This window comes from Vicugna pacos, chromosome 10 (assembly GCF_048564905.1).
Source record: "Vicugna pacos chromosome 10, VicPac4, whole genome shotgun sequence".
Lineage (NCBI taxonomy): Eukaryota > Metazoa > Chordata > Mammalia > Artiodactyla > Camelidae > Vicugna > Vicugna pacos.
In genome coordinates, this window is record NC_132996.1 from 72,235,324 (window position 1) to 72,254,193 (window position 18,870).

The 18,870-nt window shown below is 54.0% G+C and overlaps 1 protein-coding gene across 5 annotated transcripts in view; it reads left to right on the forward strand.

Moving 5' to 3' along the window:
• CTTN (cortactin) overlaps window positions 1-7,124 on the forward strand; it is a 32,569-nt gene extending 25,445 nt beyond the window's left edge. For all 5 annotated transcript variants that reach the window (XM_072970505.1, XM_072970509.1, XM_072970507.1 and 2 more), the window contains 4 exons: window positions 2,458-2,547; window positions 3,786-3,942; window positions 4,808-4,879; window positions 5,996-7,124. In XM_072970505.1, coding sequence (XP_072826606.1) covers window positions 2,458-2,547; window positions 3,786-3,942; window positions 4,808-4,879; window positions 5,996-6,132 — 456 coding nt within the window. In that variant the 3' untranslated portion in view covers window positions 6,133-7,124. The remainder of the gene's footprint in view (window positions 1-2,457; window positions 2,548-3,785; window positions 3,943-4,807; window positions 4,880-5,995) is intronic.
• Window positions 7,125-18,870: the final 11,746 nt, after the last annotated feature.

The window sequence follows — 18,870 nt, forward strand, 5'->3', positions numbered from 1 at the left end:
CTCCTCTGCATGTGAATCGCGAGTGCAGGGGCCGCGGGTTTGGCTTGTTCCTTCCTCTGTGGCCCAGAGAGTTCTCAGTGAAAAACATCTTGAACCGGCACCTAGGCTGTGCTCTTGGGAGCTTCACTTCAGCCGCATGGGCCATCGAGTCTTTTGACCACAGGTACTAGACAGATGATGTGCCCTGATCCCGGGGCCAGTCAGCTGTGTCCAGTGTCTTGTTGTCAGGAGTGCCAGGGCGACTGCAGGCCGGTCCTCCCTCTGCCCGGCCGTCAGCCCACAGGCCCTGTGCCGAGCTCCCGTCCGGGTGTTTCCCCGGCGGTCACTGCTCTCACCCCTCACCCTCCAGAACCTGCTCTCTTCCTGAGTGGAGGGCTGAGAATCCAGAAGGATCCCCGTGAGGAGGCAGGTCTGCTTGCTTCTGCACCTCTTGCTTCAGTGGCCTGGGTCTTTGTGTTTGTGCCGCTTTTCCACCAGAGGAAGTAGAGGTGGGAGCTGAGAGTGAGCAGGAGGGTGTGGACTTTCTCCTTCCTAAAACTGTCCCAGGTGGACTGATGTCCAGTTTCCCTGATCCCACTTTATCCCCTGCCTGCTGGGCTGCCTGTGGCAAATCAGCTCACCATCCCAAGGCCCGTGTTCTCACCCACGGGACGGATGTGGAAACCCCACGACTCTGGGGTGGTTAGGAAGTAAACTAATTTTATAGACTTAAAAAGGCTTCGTTTAAATCTGTGGACATTTCCTCCCCTAGATGGGTGGTTAGGGCTCTGAAAACCCCACTGAGGGAGAATGGGAGGTTGAGAAGGTCAGCGTGCCCTCCGCAGGGAGTGCTGGGTGCTGGAGACGTGAACCGAGCAAGCCCTGGGACAGGCTCCATCCCGCGCGGCGGAGGCAGAGTCGGAGTGATGGCGGGTGTGTCTTATCACCGCGCGCCATTCCTTGTTGCTAGAAACCTTTAAAGGTCTCTCTCCGTTAAGGTTTTAGTGAGATGTTTGTAAGTTTTCCTTGTTACAGACACACACATACTCATACACTACAAAGCATTTTTCCTGCTAACTTGGTCTTTTCCAATAACACCTTCCTCGTTGTATGACTGGGAATTCAGCCCCTGCGGCCTGGGAGATGCAGCAGGGTGCGGGTGAGGGTGAGAGGAGGCTTTCAGTCGCTGTTCTCCAGCCTCTCTGCTTCTGAGGTTCTCTTGCTGTTGCTTTTGCTGTGTTGTCCTTGCTGTGTCCGGCCCCTGCCACCTCATCCTCGTCCCCTCTCCCTGTGAGTGACTCCGTCCTCACAGCCCTGCCGCCCAGGCAGCCCTCTGGGCTGTGAGGAGCTCTCGGAGGCAGAAGACGAGCAGCAGGTGTCTGGTTCCCTCCAGCAGGTGGGGGAGCCCGTGGATGCTTGGTTCTCCGGTCTTGGGAGTGTCTGCCTGAGAAGGAACTTCTCTGTTCCCAGCCGGATTTGGGAGAGGCTGTCGCAGGTCCTTGTAAAACTGATTCAGATGGAATTCAGCGGCCTGGTGCCTCTGTGCTGTGAGCGGCAGGTCCGGGTCTCTCTGGAAGCTGAGGCTTAGCCCAGCCCCTTCAAGGAAACATGCTTGCCTTGGGCATTTAACTCGTGGGCATGTGACCGACTGTGCTGCTGGTGCGGGTCAGGCTGAGCCACACTGGTGTTGAGAGCTGTGCTTGGGTCTCCGGAGAGGCTGGTTTCCCACGGGGCAGTTCCGACGTCACCCTGTTGGGAGCCTGGCAGAGCAGACAGGGAGGTGCAGCCCCAGCTCCTGCTGCTCCCAGTGGGCCCCTGGGTGAGCCTCGGCTTCCTTGTCTGTGGCCCGGAGAAAATCCTGTCCCCCAAGCTTGTGGCCCCATCCAGCTTCTGCCTTTGTCGTCACATTTGTCACAACTGCCTCCTTCCCTCCCTTTCATGAAGACCTATGATGCCATCAGGCCCAGCCGGGAAGTCCAGGATCCTCTACTATCTCAGGTCCTTGCCTTTGTCATGTCTGCAGTCTCTGGCCCTGTGAGGTCACACAGTCACAGGCCCGGGGATCAGGATGTCCATTCTCTGGCCCCCAGAGATTCACGTCCCTCCTACGTGCAAAATATACTCACTCCATTTTGAGGTCTGCGAGTGTCTCAGTCCGTTCAGCGTCAGCCCTGAGCCCAGATCTCAGCATCCAGATCAGGTGTGCGGAGACTCTCTGTGGTGGCGTGGCTGCCCTGACTCGGGTTCCAGAAACCCCGTGGTCCTGAGGTGGCAGCAGGGGCCTGTGTCTTGGGAAGACGTGACTGACCTTTGCTTCAGAGCAGATGTGCCCTGGACTGTCTCGGGCCCCCGTCTCTGCTTGGCGTTGTCTGTGCTGTCCTGGGGCAGGAACGTGCCCCCAGCTTGTGCGCAACCTTCTGCAAGGCCGTGAGGGGCCCGGTCACTGATGGGCTGCCTACCGCTGTCTCCCCACTTCAGGAGCAGGCCAGAGCCCAGAAGCCGACGCCCCCCGCGTCCCCCACGCCCCAGCCAGCTCAGGAGAGGCCTCCACAAAGCCCCGTATACGAGGTTGGTGTCTTGACGCAGTTTGCCCACGAGTCTGATTCTCCAGAGCCACCCTTTTGTGGATGGTGGGGGTGGGCCCCACACCGCTCTGCTTGGGGCCTGTCATCCGGAGAGCAGCCCTCCCACGTGCCAGTGTGGCTTTGTAATTTGTAGTCCAGCGGTAGGGGGCCCCCAAGCCTCCCCACCTTGGAACGTCCCACTGGAAGGGGCCACTGAGAAGCTGGTCCTAGGAGAAGGCCGGAGTGCTATCGTGTCCCTAGTGGGGTGGGCAGTCCTGCCAAACCGTGCAGTGGGGTAGGGGAGCGGGTGCTGTGAGCACATGGGAGGACCGGGTACAGCCGGGCAGCCCTACTCACCGTCCCCACACCGCCGACCTCAGGACGCCCCCATGCCACAGCCTCGTGTCCGCCCTCCGATCTGCTCACCGCACATCCTGGGGAAACTTGCCAGCAGGACCCTGTGGCTCCCTGGTCTCGTCCTGGAGTGGCTCCCGGGGCCAGGCCCAAGTGGAGTCCCCTCGCTGGGCCTCAGGAGTAGCTCTCCCAGCTGCTCGGCCCCTACCCCTCTGGCCACTGTCTGATGAAAGCTGGTGCCTGACTGCTGGCTCTTCCTGGAGCTTCTCCGTGTGCCTTCCCTTCCCTGACCTTGGAGGCTGCCTTCAGGTGGACCCTGGTCGGAAACGCCGACGACAGCCGCGGTCGGTCCGTAGTGGGGAGCGGCTTGGTGGCTGTAAGCCCAGTGCTGGGGATTTCCTCTTGCCGTGATAGTGGGTGACTGTGGGTCCCGCCCTCTCCTCGCCCCCCACAGAGGCTGTGGTTAGGACGGTGTCCGCCACCCACAGGCTTGGCTGCTCCGCCAGTGGGATGGGTGGAGCTCTTGGCAGAGCTGTGGGAGGGCTGCTGGCCTCGGGGTCAGGGCCCGGGTAGGAAACAGGCCAGACCTGCCCCAGGAAGAGCGGCTGTAATGGGGGCGCGGGCAGGCCAGCCGTCCTGACTGGCCGTGCAGGGTTAGTGGCCATGGGGCTCAGGGGTGTCAGGGCGAGGGCTGTCGGGAGGCGGCGGCGCCAGGTGCCCTCAGTGCTGCATCACCTTGCGGGGATCCAGGCCTTCTCAGAACAGCTCCCTCATCCCCGTGTCTGTTTTCTTGGTCTCAGCTGGGACTGAAAGTGGCCCGTGTGCTTCTGTTGGTGGCACTGTGAGCCAGCACGGGCCCCGCGGACTGTCTCCTTGCCTCTCCCCCAGGACGCGGCTCCATTCGAGGCTGAGCCGAGCTACGGAGGCCCCGTGAGCACCGGTGAGCCGGAGCCAGTGTACAGCTCAGACGTCTCCGACTCCCGGGAGGCCTACGCCCCGGAGGCCGTCTACGAGACCACAGAGGCCCCCGGCCACTATGCAGCGGGTATGGGGGTCTCCCTCTGCTTCTGTTCCCCTGGGATCACTTCTGTTTCCCCATTGGCTGACCCGCGCTGCCCCTTCTCACCTGCAGGGTTCATCCCGTCTGGGAGGGGCCACAGTCCCCAGGGGGCTTGGCCTCCTGTGGGGTTTCCAGGAAGATCCCTGCTGGTGTGGGGCGGGGCACTGAACAGGGGTGGGCATGAAGAAGGGGCTTCTGCTGTTGTCTGATCAGAGTAGAAGCTTGAGTGCCTTCCAGGCGTGGGGAGCCAGCTCCAGGGGGCCTGCGCCTCCTGAGGTCCCTAAAGATGAAGGTTCCCGCGCACTCTGGAAGTTGCACAGGTGGAGGAACGCTCAAATTGGTCTCTTGCTTTTAGAATGAAGTTACCTTTAATGTATTTGGACAGGTTTAACACACGCCCCTTCCCCCACTTGGAGTGACGTGAGAATCAGCATCAGAATCGACACCAGGGCAGAGCCCTTACCTCCCCGAGCACAACGTGGGGCATCTGGTCCCCCGTCTCCCAGTTGCCATTTACCTGTGACAAGGCTTTCTCTCAAATTGGGGCTAAATATCTGAAATTTTAAAAATTGTACTTTGTCACAGTGTCCATGGAGTTAATTGCGTTCACCGGGTGGTGTCGGAGTTGGAGACGGAGTCGGAGACGGAGTTGGGGACGGAGGATTTGCTCCTGCGAGGGGGGTGGGAGGTCCTGTGTCCCCCAGCTCCGCCTCCGATTCTCTCGGGATGGGTGGGCGGCGGGGCGGTGCCGTCTCTGCCCGCCTGGCTCCCTGCCCAGCCTTGGGAGGGTCGGTGGACGGGGCACAATGGGACGGGGCGGCCTCTCAGAGCTTGTGCCGGTTCATTTCAGAGGAGGGGGCCTACGACGAGTATGAGAACGACCTCGGAGTCACGGCCACCGCCCTCTACGACTACCAGGCCGGTGAGCAGCCACCCCGCCAACGGCGGGGGGGGGGGAGCTTCCGCAGCTCACGTCGCGTCTCTTGACTAAGAGTCTGACTCTCAGAGCTCCCTTTACGATTTTAAAAAGTAATTTATTTTGAAACAACTTCAAAGTTACAGAAAAGTTGCAAATGTAGTACAGGGAATTGCTGTATCTCCCTCAACCAGATTCCACCTCTCCATCTCTGCCTGTGAGGGCGCGCACGCACACTCACGCACACACACACGTGCACACACTCACACACTCACATGCTCCCTGTTCCCTTTAGTCTCTGAACCACTGAGCTCTGCAGCTGCAGGGGTGCCCTGGGCCCCTAGAGACCCCAAGCCAAGGACACCGCCCATCACAAGCACACTCCTCCTGGAGTGAAAAGTTGCCGTTGAAAGACTGCAAGGCCTGCAGAGCTGGTCCCCGTTTACCCGCCGCCCGGGGGCGCCTCTAGTCCTGGTCGGGCCTGTCCCTGGGTTCCCCTGGCACCTCTCTTGTCGCCTCCGATCCGGAGCAGCCCCACAGCCTCCGCCAGCCCCTCAGGTCATGGGCGCCTTTCACGTCAGGACGACCCTCAGCCCGGCCCGGCTCCAAACCCTGCATCATGTTGGGCCCACGGCCGCTCTCTTCCCCGGGTCCACGCCGTGGTTGTCACTGCTGTCTCCCGGCCTGTTGGTGTCAGTCAGGTTCTCCACCGCAAAGTCCCCGTTCCGCCCTTTGCAGCTCTGAGTGTTTCGTGGGTCCCCCCCAAGGTCCTGTTCATCCTCCTCACACTCCCAGCCCCCAGCCAGCCTTTGGGGCTGTGGTTTCCCACTTCTGCTTCCCTGGGAGGAGTGCTTACTCCTTCCTTTGTCCTGCCCCAGCCCCTCCCAGCCCTGCCCCGGCTTCCCTAACCTGCCCAGCAGCCTGGCTTCGGAGCCCCGGCACATTTGCTTTCTTGCTCCCAGTTATTCTGGCAGCTGTAGCCAGGGTGTGGGAGCAGACCTGCCCTCATTTAGCAGAGATGGTGGCCCCCTGCCTGCTGCGAGCCTCAGTGGGAGGCTGTGGGGGAGCGCAGTCCGGCGGGTCATTCATGCACTCATGTCCCTCTCTGTGCCCCCCCCCCAGCGGGTGACGACGAGATCTCCTTCGACCCCGATGACATCATCACCAACATCGAGATGATCGACGACGGCTGGTGGCGCGGGCTGTGCAAGGGCCGCTACGGGCTCTTCCCCGCCAACTACGTGGAGCTGCGGCCGTAGCGCGGGCCAGGCAGCAGGCGTGCCGCTTTCGTATTTAATGCTTCTGCTGATGCTTTTGGAAATGTTTGCGCCACAGGATTTGCTGAAATATTGTGATTATGCTCCTTGGGGGACTCGGTAATTATTTTTATGCATTTAAGGTATTTTCTTTTTTTGCCAAATCGACTGTCGCGTGGAGCCACTTCGGTTGTCCCGAGTGCACCTCACCGCCGTGGTGTTAGGAGTCGCTGTCTCAGCAGCGTCTCTGAGGTCCCAGCGTTTGCAGGGAGGGAAGTGGCTAGAAAGAACCTGAGCTTTGAGGTTATGTGGGAAAGCGCCCGGCACTGTGAGGTCCCGCAGCTTTTGACCCTGGCCTACCTCCTGCCCCGCGTCTTGTCCTGGTTCTCTGGCCGTTCCCGGCCGCCCAGGAGGGCTGCTGAGCCGCGGCCCTGCCCCGCGATGCAGCGTCCCCCGGCCCCTGCAAGGTCCTCCCCGCTTGTCTCCGGCTCCCGGCCCAAAGGCCTGTGGTCAGCTTCCCCGGGCAGCGGGGCTGTGGCCGCCCTGGGGGCGAACAGCCACCCTGCTGTGGGGGGCAGGTCCCTCCCCGGTTGTAAACTGCTGGAAACACCTGCCGCCAAGGGGGCAAACCTCATGCTCAGTGATAGCGAAGTTTGATCGATCGACTTGGCTGAGAAGCACAAGCGAGCACGTGGGTGCTCTGGCCCACGGCGCCCCGTGCCAGCTCTGCGGGGACTTGAGGGACCCATCCTGAGGGACCAGGAGGCCCGCTCAGCCCTGCGTGGTCAGGGTGGCGGACCCCAGATGCTCACGTGGGGACGCGCGTGTGGGGACGTCTGTGGCCCCGAGGGACACGTTTTCTTTCCCGAAGTGCATTTGCTTTACCACAATTAGGTTGGGTTTTATATGCAATTACTGTATCTAAATTTCTGTAGCACACCTCATAGGTATGATTTTTTTAAATTAAATATTCACAATAAACTTTTTTTGACCCACTTGCTGCTGATGCGCTGTGTGTTGGCCCCTTGGTTCTGGGCGGGGCCGCTCGGCTGGCAGCGCCTCCCTCGCTGGCTCCGGGCCGGCCGGCTCCCTTCCAGCCAGGCGCATTCCTCAGAGGGTACTTTTTAGGAGGTGAAACGTTTGAACTCTCGAATCCTCAACTACGTGGACAGAAAGTAAAACAGAAGATGCTCCCGAGTACAGTTCTCACAGCAGGCCCCGAGGCGGTGGCAGTGTGGCTGCAGGCGTTGCTCTGCTCAGGGGCGCGGCAGTGAAGCCGCGTCTGAGGGGTCGGGGCGCTGAGCAGAGGGGCTAGCGGGCTCGGAGGGCTGGCTCCGGGCTCCCAGGCTGACCACCGCCAGGTGAGCTCCAGAGAACTTGGGGTGTGGGGAGGCTGAGGGGACACGAGGGGACCGGCAACTCAGATAAACACCTCCAGGTCACCCGGCTGAGCGGTGGTCCGCCCCGGTGGTGGGAGGGCTGTGTGCTGTCTGCAGACCCAGCCCCCCAGATCCCAGGTGTGGACAGGCCTCTCCTTGCAGGGGCTCGTGTACAGCAGGGGAGCTCAGAGGCCCCTGGAGGACCTGGGAGGTCCCTCGGAGGCTTGGGCGGGTGGTGCAGATCAGACTCCCAAACCAGCCCGCTCTCCCCACGGTAGGACTTGGGTGTTGTCCACGGCCGCTGCAGGCAACTGTGGGGACGGGCGCAGAGCCCCGAGTCCCTGCTGCAGCCCCTTCCCTCTCTCTGCTCTCACCGGGTCCTTCTCAACACCCTCTGGCTTGTGTCCCACGGGTCCCCTGCAGCCCGGGATCCTGTGTTGTGGCTGGTCTCCCAATTCCCCGGGGCCGTACTCCTCGCAGGCCAGGTGTGTCCCAGGCCAGCTGCCAGCCCCTCCAAGGACCTTTCCTGGCAGGCTGCCTTGACTCTACCTTAGTTGTGTGTGGTGGTGATCTTTAACTTAAGGACTGTCACCAGTGAGCCAGGCAGGCTTGGTCTGTGGTTAGAGTGGCGTACTCTTAAAATTCAAGAATTAGGAAGTTGGCGCTGGCCCCCATCTGCCTTTCCGGGTCTGTCTGCCACCGTGTACCTGCCCTGGAGCTCAGCTGGGTCACCTGGGAGCTGGGAGCAGTGCTGGGGCGTGGGCCTGCTCCCTCCCCGCCAGGCGTCCCTACAGAGCCTCTGGCTGTGCTGTTTCCCCTTTGAGCCCCTTCAAGCCAGAGGGCAGTAGATGCGTGTGCTGTCCCTTTGCCAGCTCTGCTCATGGGATCCCAGCCTGAGGGGCCCCCGCTCTCCTTCCATGACTGTGTGGGGCTGGACGGGAGGCCCGGGGCTGGAAGCCAGGCCCACCCTGCACGTGGTTACAGGAGGCAGGGCTCTGACCACCAGGTGAGGTTGCAGCTGCCTGCGGGGACACTGGTCCTAAAGAAAAGGCAGGAAAGCTTCTCTGCGAAGGGGTGGGGACAGAATGTGACTAGGGCAGGGGCGGAGAGGCCCCACCAGCCCAGTGTCCGCCCAGTGCTGCTCTGCCTGTGCCCGTGGTGGCCCAGCAGGCACGGGTGTGTCTTGGCATTCTGTGTGTGTGTGCTGACGGCAGAGCCTGGCCAGAGGTCTGCTCACCTGCAGTCATCACGTCATCGTCTTCCCCCTCCTCTTTTAAACAGCCCACCGCCACCTTCTGTCTCAAGGTCATAATTGTCCCCGGGCCCACTTTGTCATGAGGTGCGACCAGGGACGGCCTCTCTGTGCGGACGGCCCAGCCGCGGAGGCAGGCACCTCCAAGCACCCTGGAGTCACCGTGGGCACGCCGTGCGGCTGGGATTTCTCCCCGGCAGGGTGTGCTGGCCGGGGGGCAGCACGACGTCCACGGAGAGCGCAGTGCTCCCCGGTGTGGGTCCCAGGGCCAATGCAGGAAGTGGCGGTTGCATCATGGCGGTCAGGGTACAGAGGAGATGCGGTTCCCAGGCGAGCTGCCCCGCCAGAGCCCCGAGGGTGTGGTGGGGGGGCGGGCAGCTAGGGGCTTTCAGGAAGGGGCTCCCTGCTCTGCTGCTCTGCGCCCCTGGAAAAGGGGACACAAATTCCATGCTCTTCCTTCCCAGACAGGTACTTCCGGGGTCCTTCTCCCTACTTGAGTTTGAAGCCTTTTGCTGGGTGCACCTCAAGGATTCGGTGGGATGTGTATGTATCTTCGTAATAAGACATAGCAATGCATTTTAGGAATTTGTTTTCTTGAAACATTAGGATGCCCTAATCTTACAATGTCAGTCCCATGTGGGTTTTTTAAATTTTTAATTTAATTTTATTTTTTTGGTTGGGCAGCGAGGTTATTAAGTTTCTTTATTTATTTTTAATGGAGGTACCGGGAATTGAACCCAGGACCTCATGCATGCTAGGCACTCACTCTGCCACTGAGCCACCCCCAGTCCTCCCCTCAGTCCCATGTTTTAAATTCTGGGGTTTTGTTTTCACTGGCCCTCTGGATATTTCTTCTGACCTGACTTGTTCTCCCCTGGGAAGTCAACTCTACATTGGATTATGATTGTGAAAATGACACGTGGAGGGGAGCTTAGGCAAATAGAAATAAATTGAGTGATGAGCTGCTTTTTCTTCTAAACTCTCTCAGAGTTAAAATACTGTTTATTCAATTATGTTCAAAACTGTCTGGAAGCGCTCCAGTGTCGCGTGTGAGCTGTGGAGATTCCCGCGGGCACCGGCCATCTCGGCTTCACGTCAGTATCTTCTCTGTTGATTAAACCTCCTGTCTGATTCGGCAACACCACCTCCCGAGGGGGCGGTGTGAGGTGATGCGTGTGGATGTCCCGTGGGCCTGACGCCCTCAGACAGGCAGAGTAGTGGCCTCCCCAGGACGTCCACGTGCCAACCCCCGAACCCTGAACATACGTCACCCCACGTGGCAGAGGGCAAGGGAGGGCTCTAATCGGCCTTGGTTGTGGGTTATCCGAGTGGGCCCGTGTCATCCCAAGGGCCTTTAAAAGTGGAGTAGAGGGGCAGAAGAGGGGGACTAGGCGTAGAAAAGGACTCCACCCGTCGTTGCTGGCCTGGGCGGCGGGGGAGGGGCCAGGAATCTAGCTGGAGAAGGAGCAGACTCCCCCGGAGCCTCCGCTGGCGCGAGCCCCGCCCACACCGCGGCTGGAGCCCCGAGAGCCGTCGGAGCCTAACCTGCAGAGCTGCAGGGCCATATGCTTCTGTGGTTCTGGGCCAGTGGCTCGGGGGTGATTGGTTCCAGCAGCCACGGGGAGCTGCCCCTCCTTAGGGGGCGTGGGGTGAAGTCTGCGTTTGGAGAGCTGGGTCCGTTTCCTGCCCCTCCCTGGCACCGCCGGTACCCAGTACCGGAAGGTGCTGGATCAGTGATCCACAGCTGATGTGGCGATTGAACGGGTGACCCAGGCTGTGGTGACGCAAGTGTGAGAAGGGGCTTCAAATCAGAGTCCGGCCCCTGGGCCAGTGATCCTCGGAGGTGAGGCCCTGACCTTTGTGCCCTGGCGATAGGAGGGGTTCCTGTCAGCGCAGCGCCCTGGCCAGGACTTTGTATCAGGACCCATGGCCCATCCGAGTCAGCCTGGCCCCGCCCTTCCTGGCTCTGGGATCCTAGGCCGTGGCTCCATTCTTGGGTCTTTTGTGTTTGGTGGGCGCTGACCACTGCCCGAGCAGGGAGAACCAGTTCATCGCCTTCTACAGGCGTGGAACCCCCATTCCTGCAGCCACGCCGTGCAGTCCTGGGTTAGAACCCTTTGCCAGTCAATGGAAATGGTATTGAGCTGTGGGTTTTCTTTTTCTTTGTTCTTGTAACTGAAGTATAGTGAGTTTGCAATGTTGTATCTGAGCCGTGTTTCCAGCCTGCCCGTCCCCTGTGAGTGAGAGCCGCCGCTTTGCATTGTTCAGGGATGGTTTGTATTTTTTTAATAGTCATTACCAATGTTGGTTTATTAGTTTTTTAAACTGAACTTTAGTTGACTTACAATGTTGTGTACGATTTGTATTTTCTAGGTGCTCAATCTTCCCCCAGGTTTTCTGTTTGTCTTTTTACTTTGTTTATGGTGACAATTTTTTTTTAGAAGAATCTTGTTCTTTTCTGTCACTTAGTATCACATTACGTGATTCTTAAAATAGCTTTATTGAGATATAGTTCACAAATCACGTGTTACTTATGTAAAGCATACCATTCAGTGTTTTTTTTTTTCTTTAGTATATTCACAGAGTTGTCCAACTATCACCACAATCAATTTAAGAACATTTTCATCACTCCGGAAAGAAGCCCCATGCCCATCAACAGCCAGTCCTCATTCCCCTGTTTCTCCTTTCTGTAGCCTGGAATGTAGGTTTGAGGGCTGGAGCTCTGCCAGCTCTTTTGGACTGTGAGGCTCTTTGAAGGCACCTTCTGAGGGTGGGGTGGAGCAGAAATACAGAAAGAGCTTGGGTTCATGATGCCATCTTGCCTGCTTCAGTACTTTTTTTTTAATGAGGCAGGTAAATAAACTAAAACAAAGAATGTTGCCCACCATCCAGTTCTACAAGGATTAGTCATTAGTCATTGTAGTCGCACTGACACTGCACCCTGAGAGTTCAGGACAAAACAGGGTGAGGCACTTCATGCTTTGGAAAAAAAGAGGCCCCTGAGATAGCTGGGTATCTCAAGAAGAATTTTAATGAACCCAGATTCTTGCACATTTCATAGAAAAAGAAAAAAGCTCTAAAGTCATTAACTAGATACGTCTTCCTCATGATTAGCAGTAACCTTTTATTGATATGTGCACTTGACTGCACATGCTTCCTAGCCCCAGTCACGGATATCCTGGCCTCTCCCCCTTTCTCTTTCATGCTGTTCCTCAGGGCTTTCTGAGATGCTTTTTCAGGCTATAATTCAGTAAGAACCCGGATCAAAGTCAACTCACAGCTCTTACAGTGTGTGTGTGTGTATGTGTGTGCACGTGTCCATGCGTGTGTGTGTGTGTTTTCAGTCAACAAAATTTTTATTCTATCTAAACCATTGTTATTTCCAGTATCTGCTGTAACTGCAAACAATTCCCAACCAATTCTCTGGGTCAATGAATATGAAATTTCATCTTCTAAAAAGGTTTCGCCTTATCTAAAAAAAAAAGACAAATGAACTTATTTATAAAACAGAAACAGACTCACAGACATAGAAAACAAACTTACGGTTACAGAGGGGAAGGGGGTGGGAAGGGATAAATTGGGAATCTGAGATTTGCAGATACCAACTGGTATATATAAAATAGATAAACAAGCTTATACTTTATAGCACAGGGAACTATATTCGATATCCTGCAGTAGCTTACGGTGAAAGAGAACATGAAAACGGATATATGTATATTTATGTGTGACTGAAGCATTGTGCTCTACACCGGCAATTGATACAACATTGTAAGCTGACTACACTTCAATTTAAGAAAAGTAAAGTTTAAAATGTTTGTCCTAGCTTACACATGGGAACACATTTCTTCTTACTTTTGCCAAATAATGAGCGTTGTAAGAAATTTTAAATCGCTGACAATTGAATAAGTGAAAACACGTATTATTTTGGTTGCATATATTTACCTTTCACTTCTGGTGAGCGGCCTGCTTCTTCCTTCCCTTCCCTCCTTTTTCTCTTCTGTTTGTTTGCGTCCTTTCTTACGCACACACAAGTGATCCTCTACAGGCTCACGGTAAGATTCAAACAAGGACTTTCCACTCTGGAAATATTTGGGACTAGACATTATGAAAATGCTTTTGCCACACAACACCGGAAGTGTAAGATAAACTTTAAGAAGCATCGTTCAGGTGGAGAGTCGAGCTTGTAAGAAGGTAGAGGACATCTTCAGGGGAAGAGACAGAGAGCAGGAAGCAGGGCAGAGCGCTAGCCCTGACGTCCTGACCTCGAGGCCATCGGTGTGGGTGGGGAGAAAGTACAATACCTGGCCAAGATGGTACCTAAAGGAGATGAATGACTGATGCAGGGAACTGGCTCGGGCAGGCTCCTCCAAGGGGCGTGGGTAGAACGGAGACCGAGGAGGTTAATTAAGCAAGACAGTTCCCCATCCGGCCACTAAGTGGTGCCGGTAACTCAGCATAGCTTGGTTGCCCCCTGAGCAAAGCGGTGATTTCCTACTGCAGTCCAGACACAGTATCCGAGGTGGGTTGGTTCCAGGCCCCCCGCGGACACCAAACTCTGCGGATGCTCAAGCCCCTTGTATAAGATGGCATAGTATTTGCATATAAGCTGTGTACACCCTCCCATATACTTGGTTTTTCAAAAGCTTTATTTCACACCCCAAGTCATCCTTATAAACCATTTGTTTTCCTGCGCTGTTGGGTACTGTGTCCCGGATACTTTAAATCGGCTTAGATTACGTACAAGAGCTAACGCAATGTAAATGCTACGTCAGCAGTTGCCGGGTGCACGGCAAATTCAAGCTTTGCTTTTGGGGACTTACTGAAACTTTTTCCACCAAATATTTTCAGTCTGTGGTTGGTTGAATCTGAGGGTGCACAACCCATGAATACAGAGGGCTGACTGCATATTTTTGCCTTTTTGCATAAGAATTGGTGAAGTAGAGATGAAAGAAACATTCTCAGTAAGTCCACAGACAGAAAGCAGATTAGTGGTTGACAAGGGCTGGGGGGTGAGGGGGGTGGGGAGTGACCACTCATGGGTGTGCGGTTTCCTTTCGGGGCCATGAAGATGCTCCAAAACTAGTTAGAGGTGGTGGCTGCCCAACGCTGAGAAGGTACTTAATGGCAGAATTGTGCACTAACATGGTGAATGGTTTAAATAAAGGAGAGAGAGAGTGTCTCAGTCCTGAGCTTGGGTGTGGGGACAGACAGATGATCCTTGTACCACATGGAAGCCGCAGGATCCCTGGGCATCCAGAGGACGGCAGGTGGATGGAGTCAGGGAAAGATTCTGGGATGAGGTCAAGCTGGGGCTGCATCTTGGGGGAAAAGCCAAGGGAAACCAAAAGAACAGAGAAGAGGGTGTTCCAAACAGGATACGCAGGGCAGAGACTGTGGGTGAACAGGCTTCAATATTGCTGAAAGCTCAGGCCCTCACAGAGGATGGGAGACAATGAAGCTGGAGACAGAGGCAGGGCCAGGTCATAAAGGGCCTCCCGTTTTCGAGAGGACCATTCAGGCACCAGACATTACTTGATACTTAATTCTCAGCACTGGTGACCTTACAGATGAATGTTGTAAATAAAACTAAGTTTTTGGAATGTAACCCTCTGTATTTTGGGGTTTCCCTTTTCCATGTGTACCCTCAAGGAAAAAAAAAGCCCTCGTATTTAAATGACTGAAAACAAAAGAAAATACAGTATTTCTAAAAAATCCAGAACAAAACATCCTTTTTCAGTTGGTGAGAATGTGGGGTTGGAATTGACACTGGCTTCACCACTCTGGTCCAATGGTCTTCTTACCTATCTTTCCATCAGTGCCACACAGTCCTGATTACTGTGGCCAGATAATAAGTCTTGAAACTGGGTAGACTGATTCCTCTCACTTTATTGCTCTTTTTCAAAATTTTTATAGCTGTTATAGTTCATTTGCTTTCCTGTACCTATTTAAAAATAATCTTGTTTATATCTACAAAAAAACTCTTGCTGGGACTTTTGATAGAAAATACTTTAAACCTGTATGTCATTTTGAGGAGAACTGACATCTTCCAGTACAAGAACACAGTATTTCTCTCCATTTACTTAGATATCCCCTCATCTATTTTATCAGCACTTTGTGGTTTTCAGCATACAAGTCTTCAGTGTGTTTCATTAGCTCCACACCTTAAAGTATTTTATTTATTTATTAGCAATTATAAACAGCATTGTAGTTTTAATTTCATCGTACACCTGCTCATCACTGGTTTATAGAAGTGCGGTTGATTTTTGTATGCTGATCTTGTATTGGGCAACCTTGCTGAGCTCCCTTATACATTCTAGAAAGATTTTTTTCATAGATTCTTTGGGATTTCCTACATAGACAATCATAGCATCTGCAAAACTGGACAGTTTTATTTCTCCTTTCCATTCCGTATGCCTTTTATTTCCTTTGCTTGCTTTATTGCACTGGCTAGGATTTCCGACACTATGTTGAAACAGTGTCAACGGACAATAATGGACATCCTTGTTCCCAGTCTTAGGAGGAAAGCATTCAGTTCACCATGAAGTGTGACGTTAGTGTAGGCTTTGTGTAGATGTGCTTCATTAAACTGAGGAAGCCAGCCCCTCCTGTTGCCTCCTCTCACGTCCCTTTACCCCCTTGCTTTGTAGTAGTGTTGATGGGGACATTTTCTCCAGTCCTACCTTCACCTGAAACTGTGCAAGGATGCTTCCAGAGCCAGCCTCCTTGATGGCTTCCAGTGGGTGGGCCTCTCCTCCGAGCACCACAGCCCTGTGCGGCCCCTCCTGCAGGGAGCTGGGCTGACCTGCAGAAGGGGAGGGCATTGTGAAAACAGCAGGTGTCTCTTCCAGACACGGGGCACGGGGGACACGTCAGCGTCTGCTCTGAGACAAGCCAGCCCTCGTCAGAAGGAAGTTCACACAGCCCTTTGCAGAGGTCAAGGTGGCAAGGAGCTGAGGTGTGAGTGTGTCACCTTGGAAACGAGTCCTCCATCCCCAGCCAGTCCTGGCCAATACCTGGACTGAAACCTCCCGAGAGCCCCTGAGCCAAGAACCACCCAGCTGACCTGCTTGCCAGTTCCTGACTTTCAGAACCAGTGGGAGATAATCAGTGCTTACTGCAGCTTTCACCAAGTTTAGCATAATTTATAAGGCATGTATGTTAATTATGTTTGAATTTCTCATTTGAATCCAACGAAGAGCGGGCCTGGGCTCCCTTGCGCAGAATGTAGCTGTGCGGATGCGTGTACCCTGTCACCACCTGAGAGGGACCAGCGTTTGGGCCCTTCAAATATTATTCAAAATGTGTAAGATGCGCTTTAGTCCCACAGCTCTCTTAAGGATGAATTGGGGATGCCCTAGCCCGTGTACATTCAGGAGACGACTTCAGTCTCACAGCACAGGGGCCGTAGGACATGGTGTGGAACAGCTGTGCAGGGGGATGGGCACTGCCAGAGCCACCCTGTCACCAAGGTGTCCAGGGGCACCTGCGTGGTCGTGTGTGGGCGGGGCCGGGGAAGCTTCCAGCACGCGATTCTCCTGGGGTGGACGCCTGGACCCTCACGCTGGCACATGGCCATTCACAGCAGCGCTGCCTTTTGTGTTTCAATTGAATAAACTTTGAATTTTGGAATAATTTTAGATTTACAGAAAGATTGTAAACTTAAATGGAGAATTTCTGCGTATTGTTTACCAGTTTCCCCTAGAATTAACCTCTTACTTAGCCACGGACCATTTGTTAAAGCTAAGAAATTAGCGTTGGGGCCACACTGTTAACTAAAGGACAGACTTTATTTGGATTTCATACAATTTCTCATGAATGTCCTTTCTCTGTTTCAAGGTCCACTCTTGGATGCCACACGACATTTAGAAAAGCGTTTCTTCCCCCTTAAAGAACAGATTTATGGAGATGTAATTTGCCTACCATATAACTCACCTATTTAGAGTGTACAATTGCATAGCTTTTAGCGTATTCACAAAGTTTTGGAAATATTCCCACTCTCCGATTGCAGAACATTTTCATCACCCCCAAAAGAAACCCCATACCTGTTATCAGCCCCATCCTCTCCTCCCCAGCCCTGAGAAGCCGCTCGCCCGCTGCCTCTGTGGGGCTGCCTGTCCCGCACGTGTCACGCACATGGAATCACATGGCCTGCCCCGTTTGACCACAGATGGGGGCCATTTCTCAGACTTCCCTTAAGACCCACCCAGGAGAGTGCCAGCCACTCCCAGGCTTCCTTGTGTTTAAAGTACAATGGAGACAAGGCTCGAAGAGCCCCGAGCAAAGCCAGTTAAGCAACACTTAATCTCGCTTATTTCAGGAACATAAGCGGAACTTGGGTTATTTATTGTGAATGCCGCTGATAATCTTACACAAAACCTAAGTTTTCTCCCCAAAATGGTAGATAAGCAACCCTCTGTGGTCTGGACGCCCCCTCTCCCCCTGTAATAATCACTCATTGTAAAGGTTAACCATCTTCCTCCATTTTGCTTTATAAGCCATCCTGTAACCCCTGAGCTTCACACCACATTGGGGTTTGAAGTCACCCTCAAAATTCTCCAGGGTGGCGCCCTCACCCACTACTGGAGGGACTGCCAAATGGTGCAGCCACTGCGGTGGAAAACAGTCTGGCGGCTCCTCACCAAGGCCAGCGTAGAGAGTTACCAGATGACCCAGGGTTCCTCTTCCAGGTATGTGCCCGAAAGAGCTGAGAACGGCTACTCTGATACTTGAAAACCTGTGTACACAGCAGCTCTAGTCACAATAGCCAGAAGGTGGACATCACCCAAGTGTCCCTTGATGAAAGAAATGTTCACATCTTGAGATGCAGGGAAGATGTTCTGGCTTATACGCGAGTGAGCTTGAGCTTGATGCTAACTGCAATAGCCTGTTTGTGGCCCGTCAAACATACATTGTTCATCTGCTTCACTCATTAAAGACATGGGCACACTGGCTGAAAGCAAAGATGTCCCTATTACAAATACAAATAAAGATTGATGCCCCTCCTCCTGGGATGCCAGTGCTGGTCCTCCGCTGATGGTAAGACTGCCTTCGCAGGTGCCAAGGCTGTGCTGATTCACCATGTACCTGCTGGTCTCTTCTTTTTTTGGAAACTGTGAAGAAATGTATCCCTGCCTTGTTAACGTTTCTTTGTTCTGACAAGATATGAAGCTGTGCTGGAAGCCCCGCTTCTCTGGGGCGCTTTCTCACAGTCACGGGGAAGCGGGCCTCCGGGCTAGTCCTCAGTTTGGCTCTGATAAAACTCTTTCCTGGGGGAGGGCAGAGCTCAGTGGTGGAGGGCGTGCTCAGCATGCACGGGGTCCTGCGTTCCATCCCCAGTACCTCCACAAAAAATAAAATTAAAAAAAACCCTAATTACCCCCCCAAAACTATAAAAAAAGAATAAAAAAAGAAAAAAGTCAATCAAAATATGTTCTTAAAAAAACCTCTCGCCTATAATTATTGTTTATTATTTATGTCAACACCATCAACTGACAGATGAGTAAGCAAAACGTGTCTAACCACGTAACAGGATATTATTCAGCCATAAAACCTCGAAAATATGCTAAGTGAAGAACCCCAGACATAAAAGGCTATGCAGTGTATGACTCCACTCATACGGCAAACCCACAGAGACGGAGATTAGGTAAGTGGTTTCCAGGGGTTGAGGAAAGTCGGGGGGAAGGGGAAGTGACTGGTAATGGGAGGGGGTTTCTGTCTGGAGTGGTGACACTAGCAGTGATGGTTGTGTGACGCTGTGACTGTACTTAATGCAGCAGGACTGGACACTTAAAAACGCTTGGTGAGGGGCTGGGGGGGGGGTAGCAAGACGGCAAAGGGGATTAGGAGGCTCAAACTACCAGGTATAAAATAAACAAGTTACAGGGGTGTAATGCGCAGTGCAGGGAAGACAGCCAATATTTTATAGTTGCTCCATGGAGTAAAATCTATAAAAATATCAAACCACTATATTGTACACTTCGAATTAATATGATATTGTAAGTCAACTGTATAAAAAAAATGCTTAGTGAGGACGCTCTACCCATACACTCTTGTGACAGTGTCTGCCGCTTGCCCACCCATTCTCCATTCATCTTCTCCTCTTCACACAGC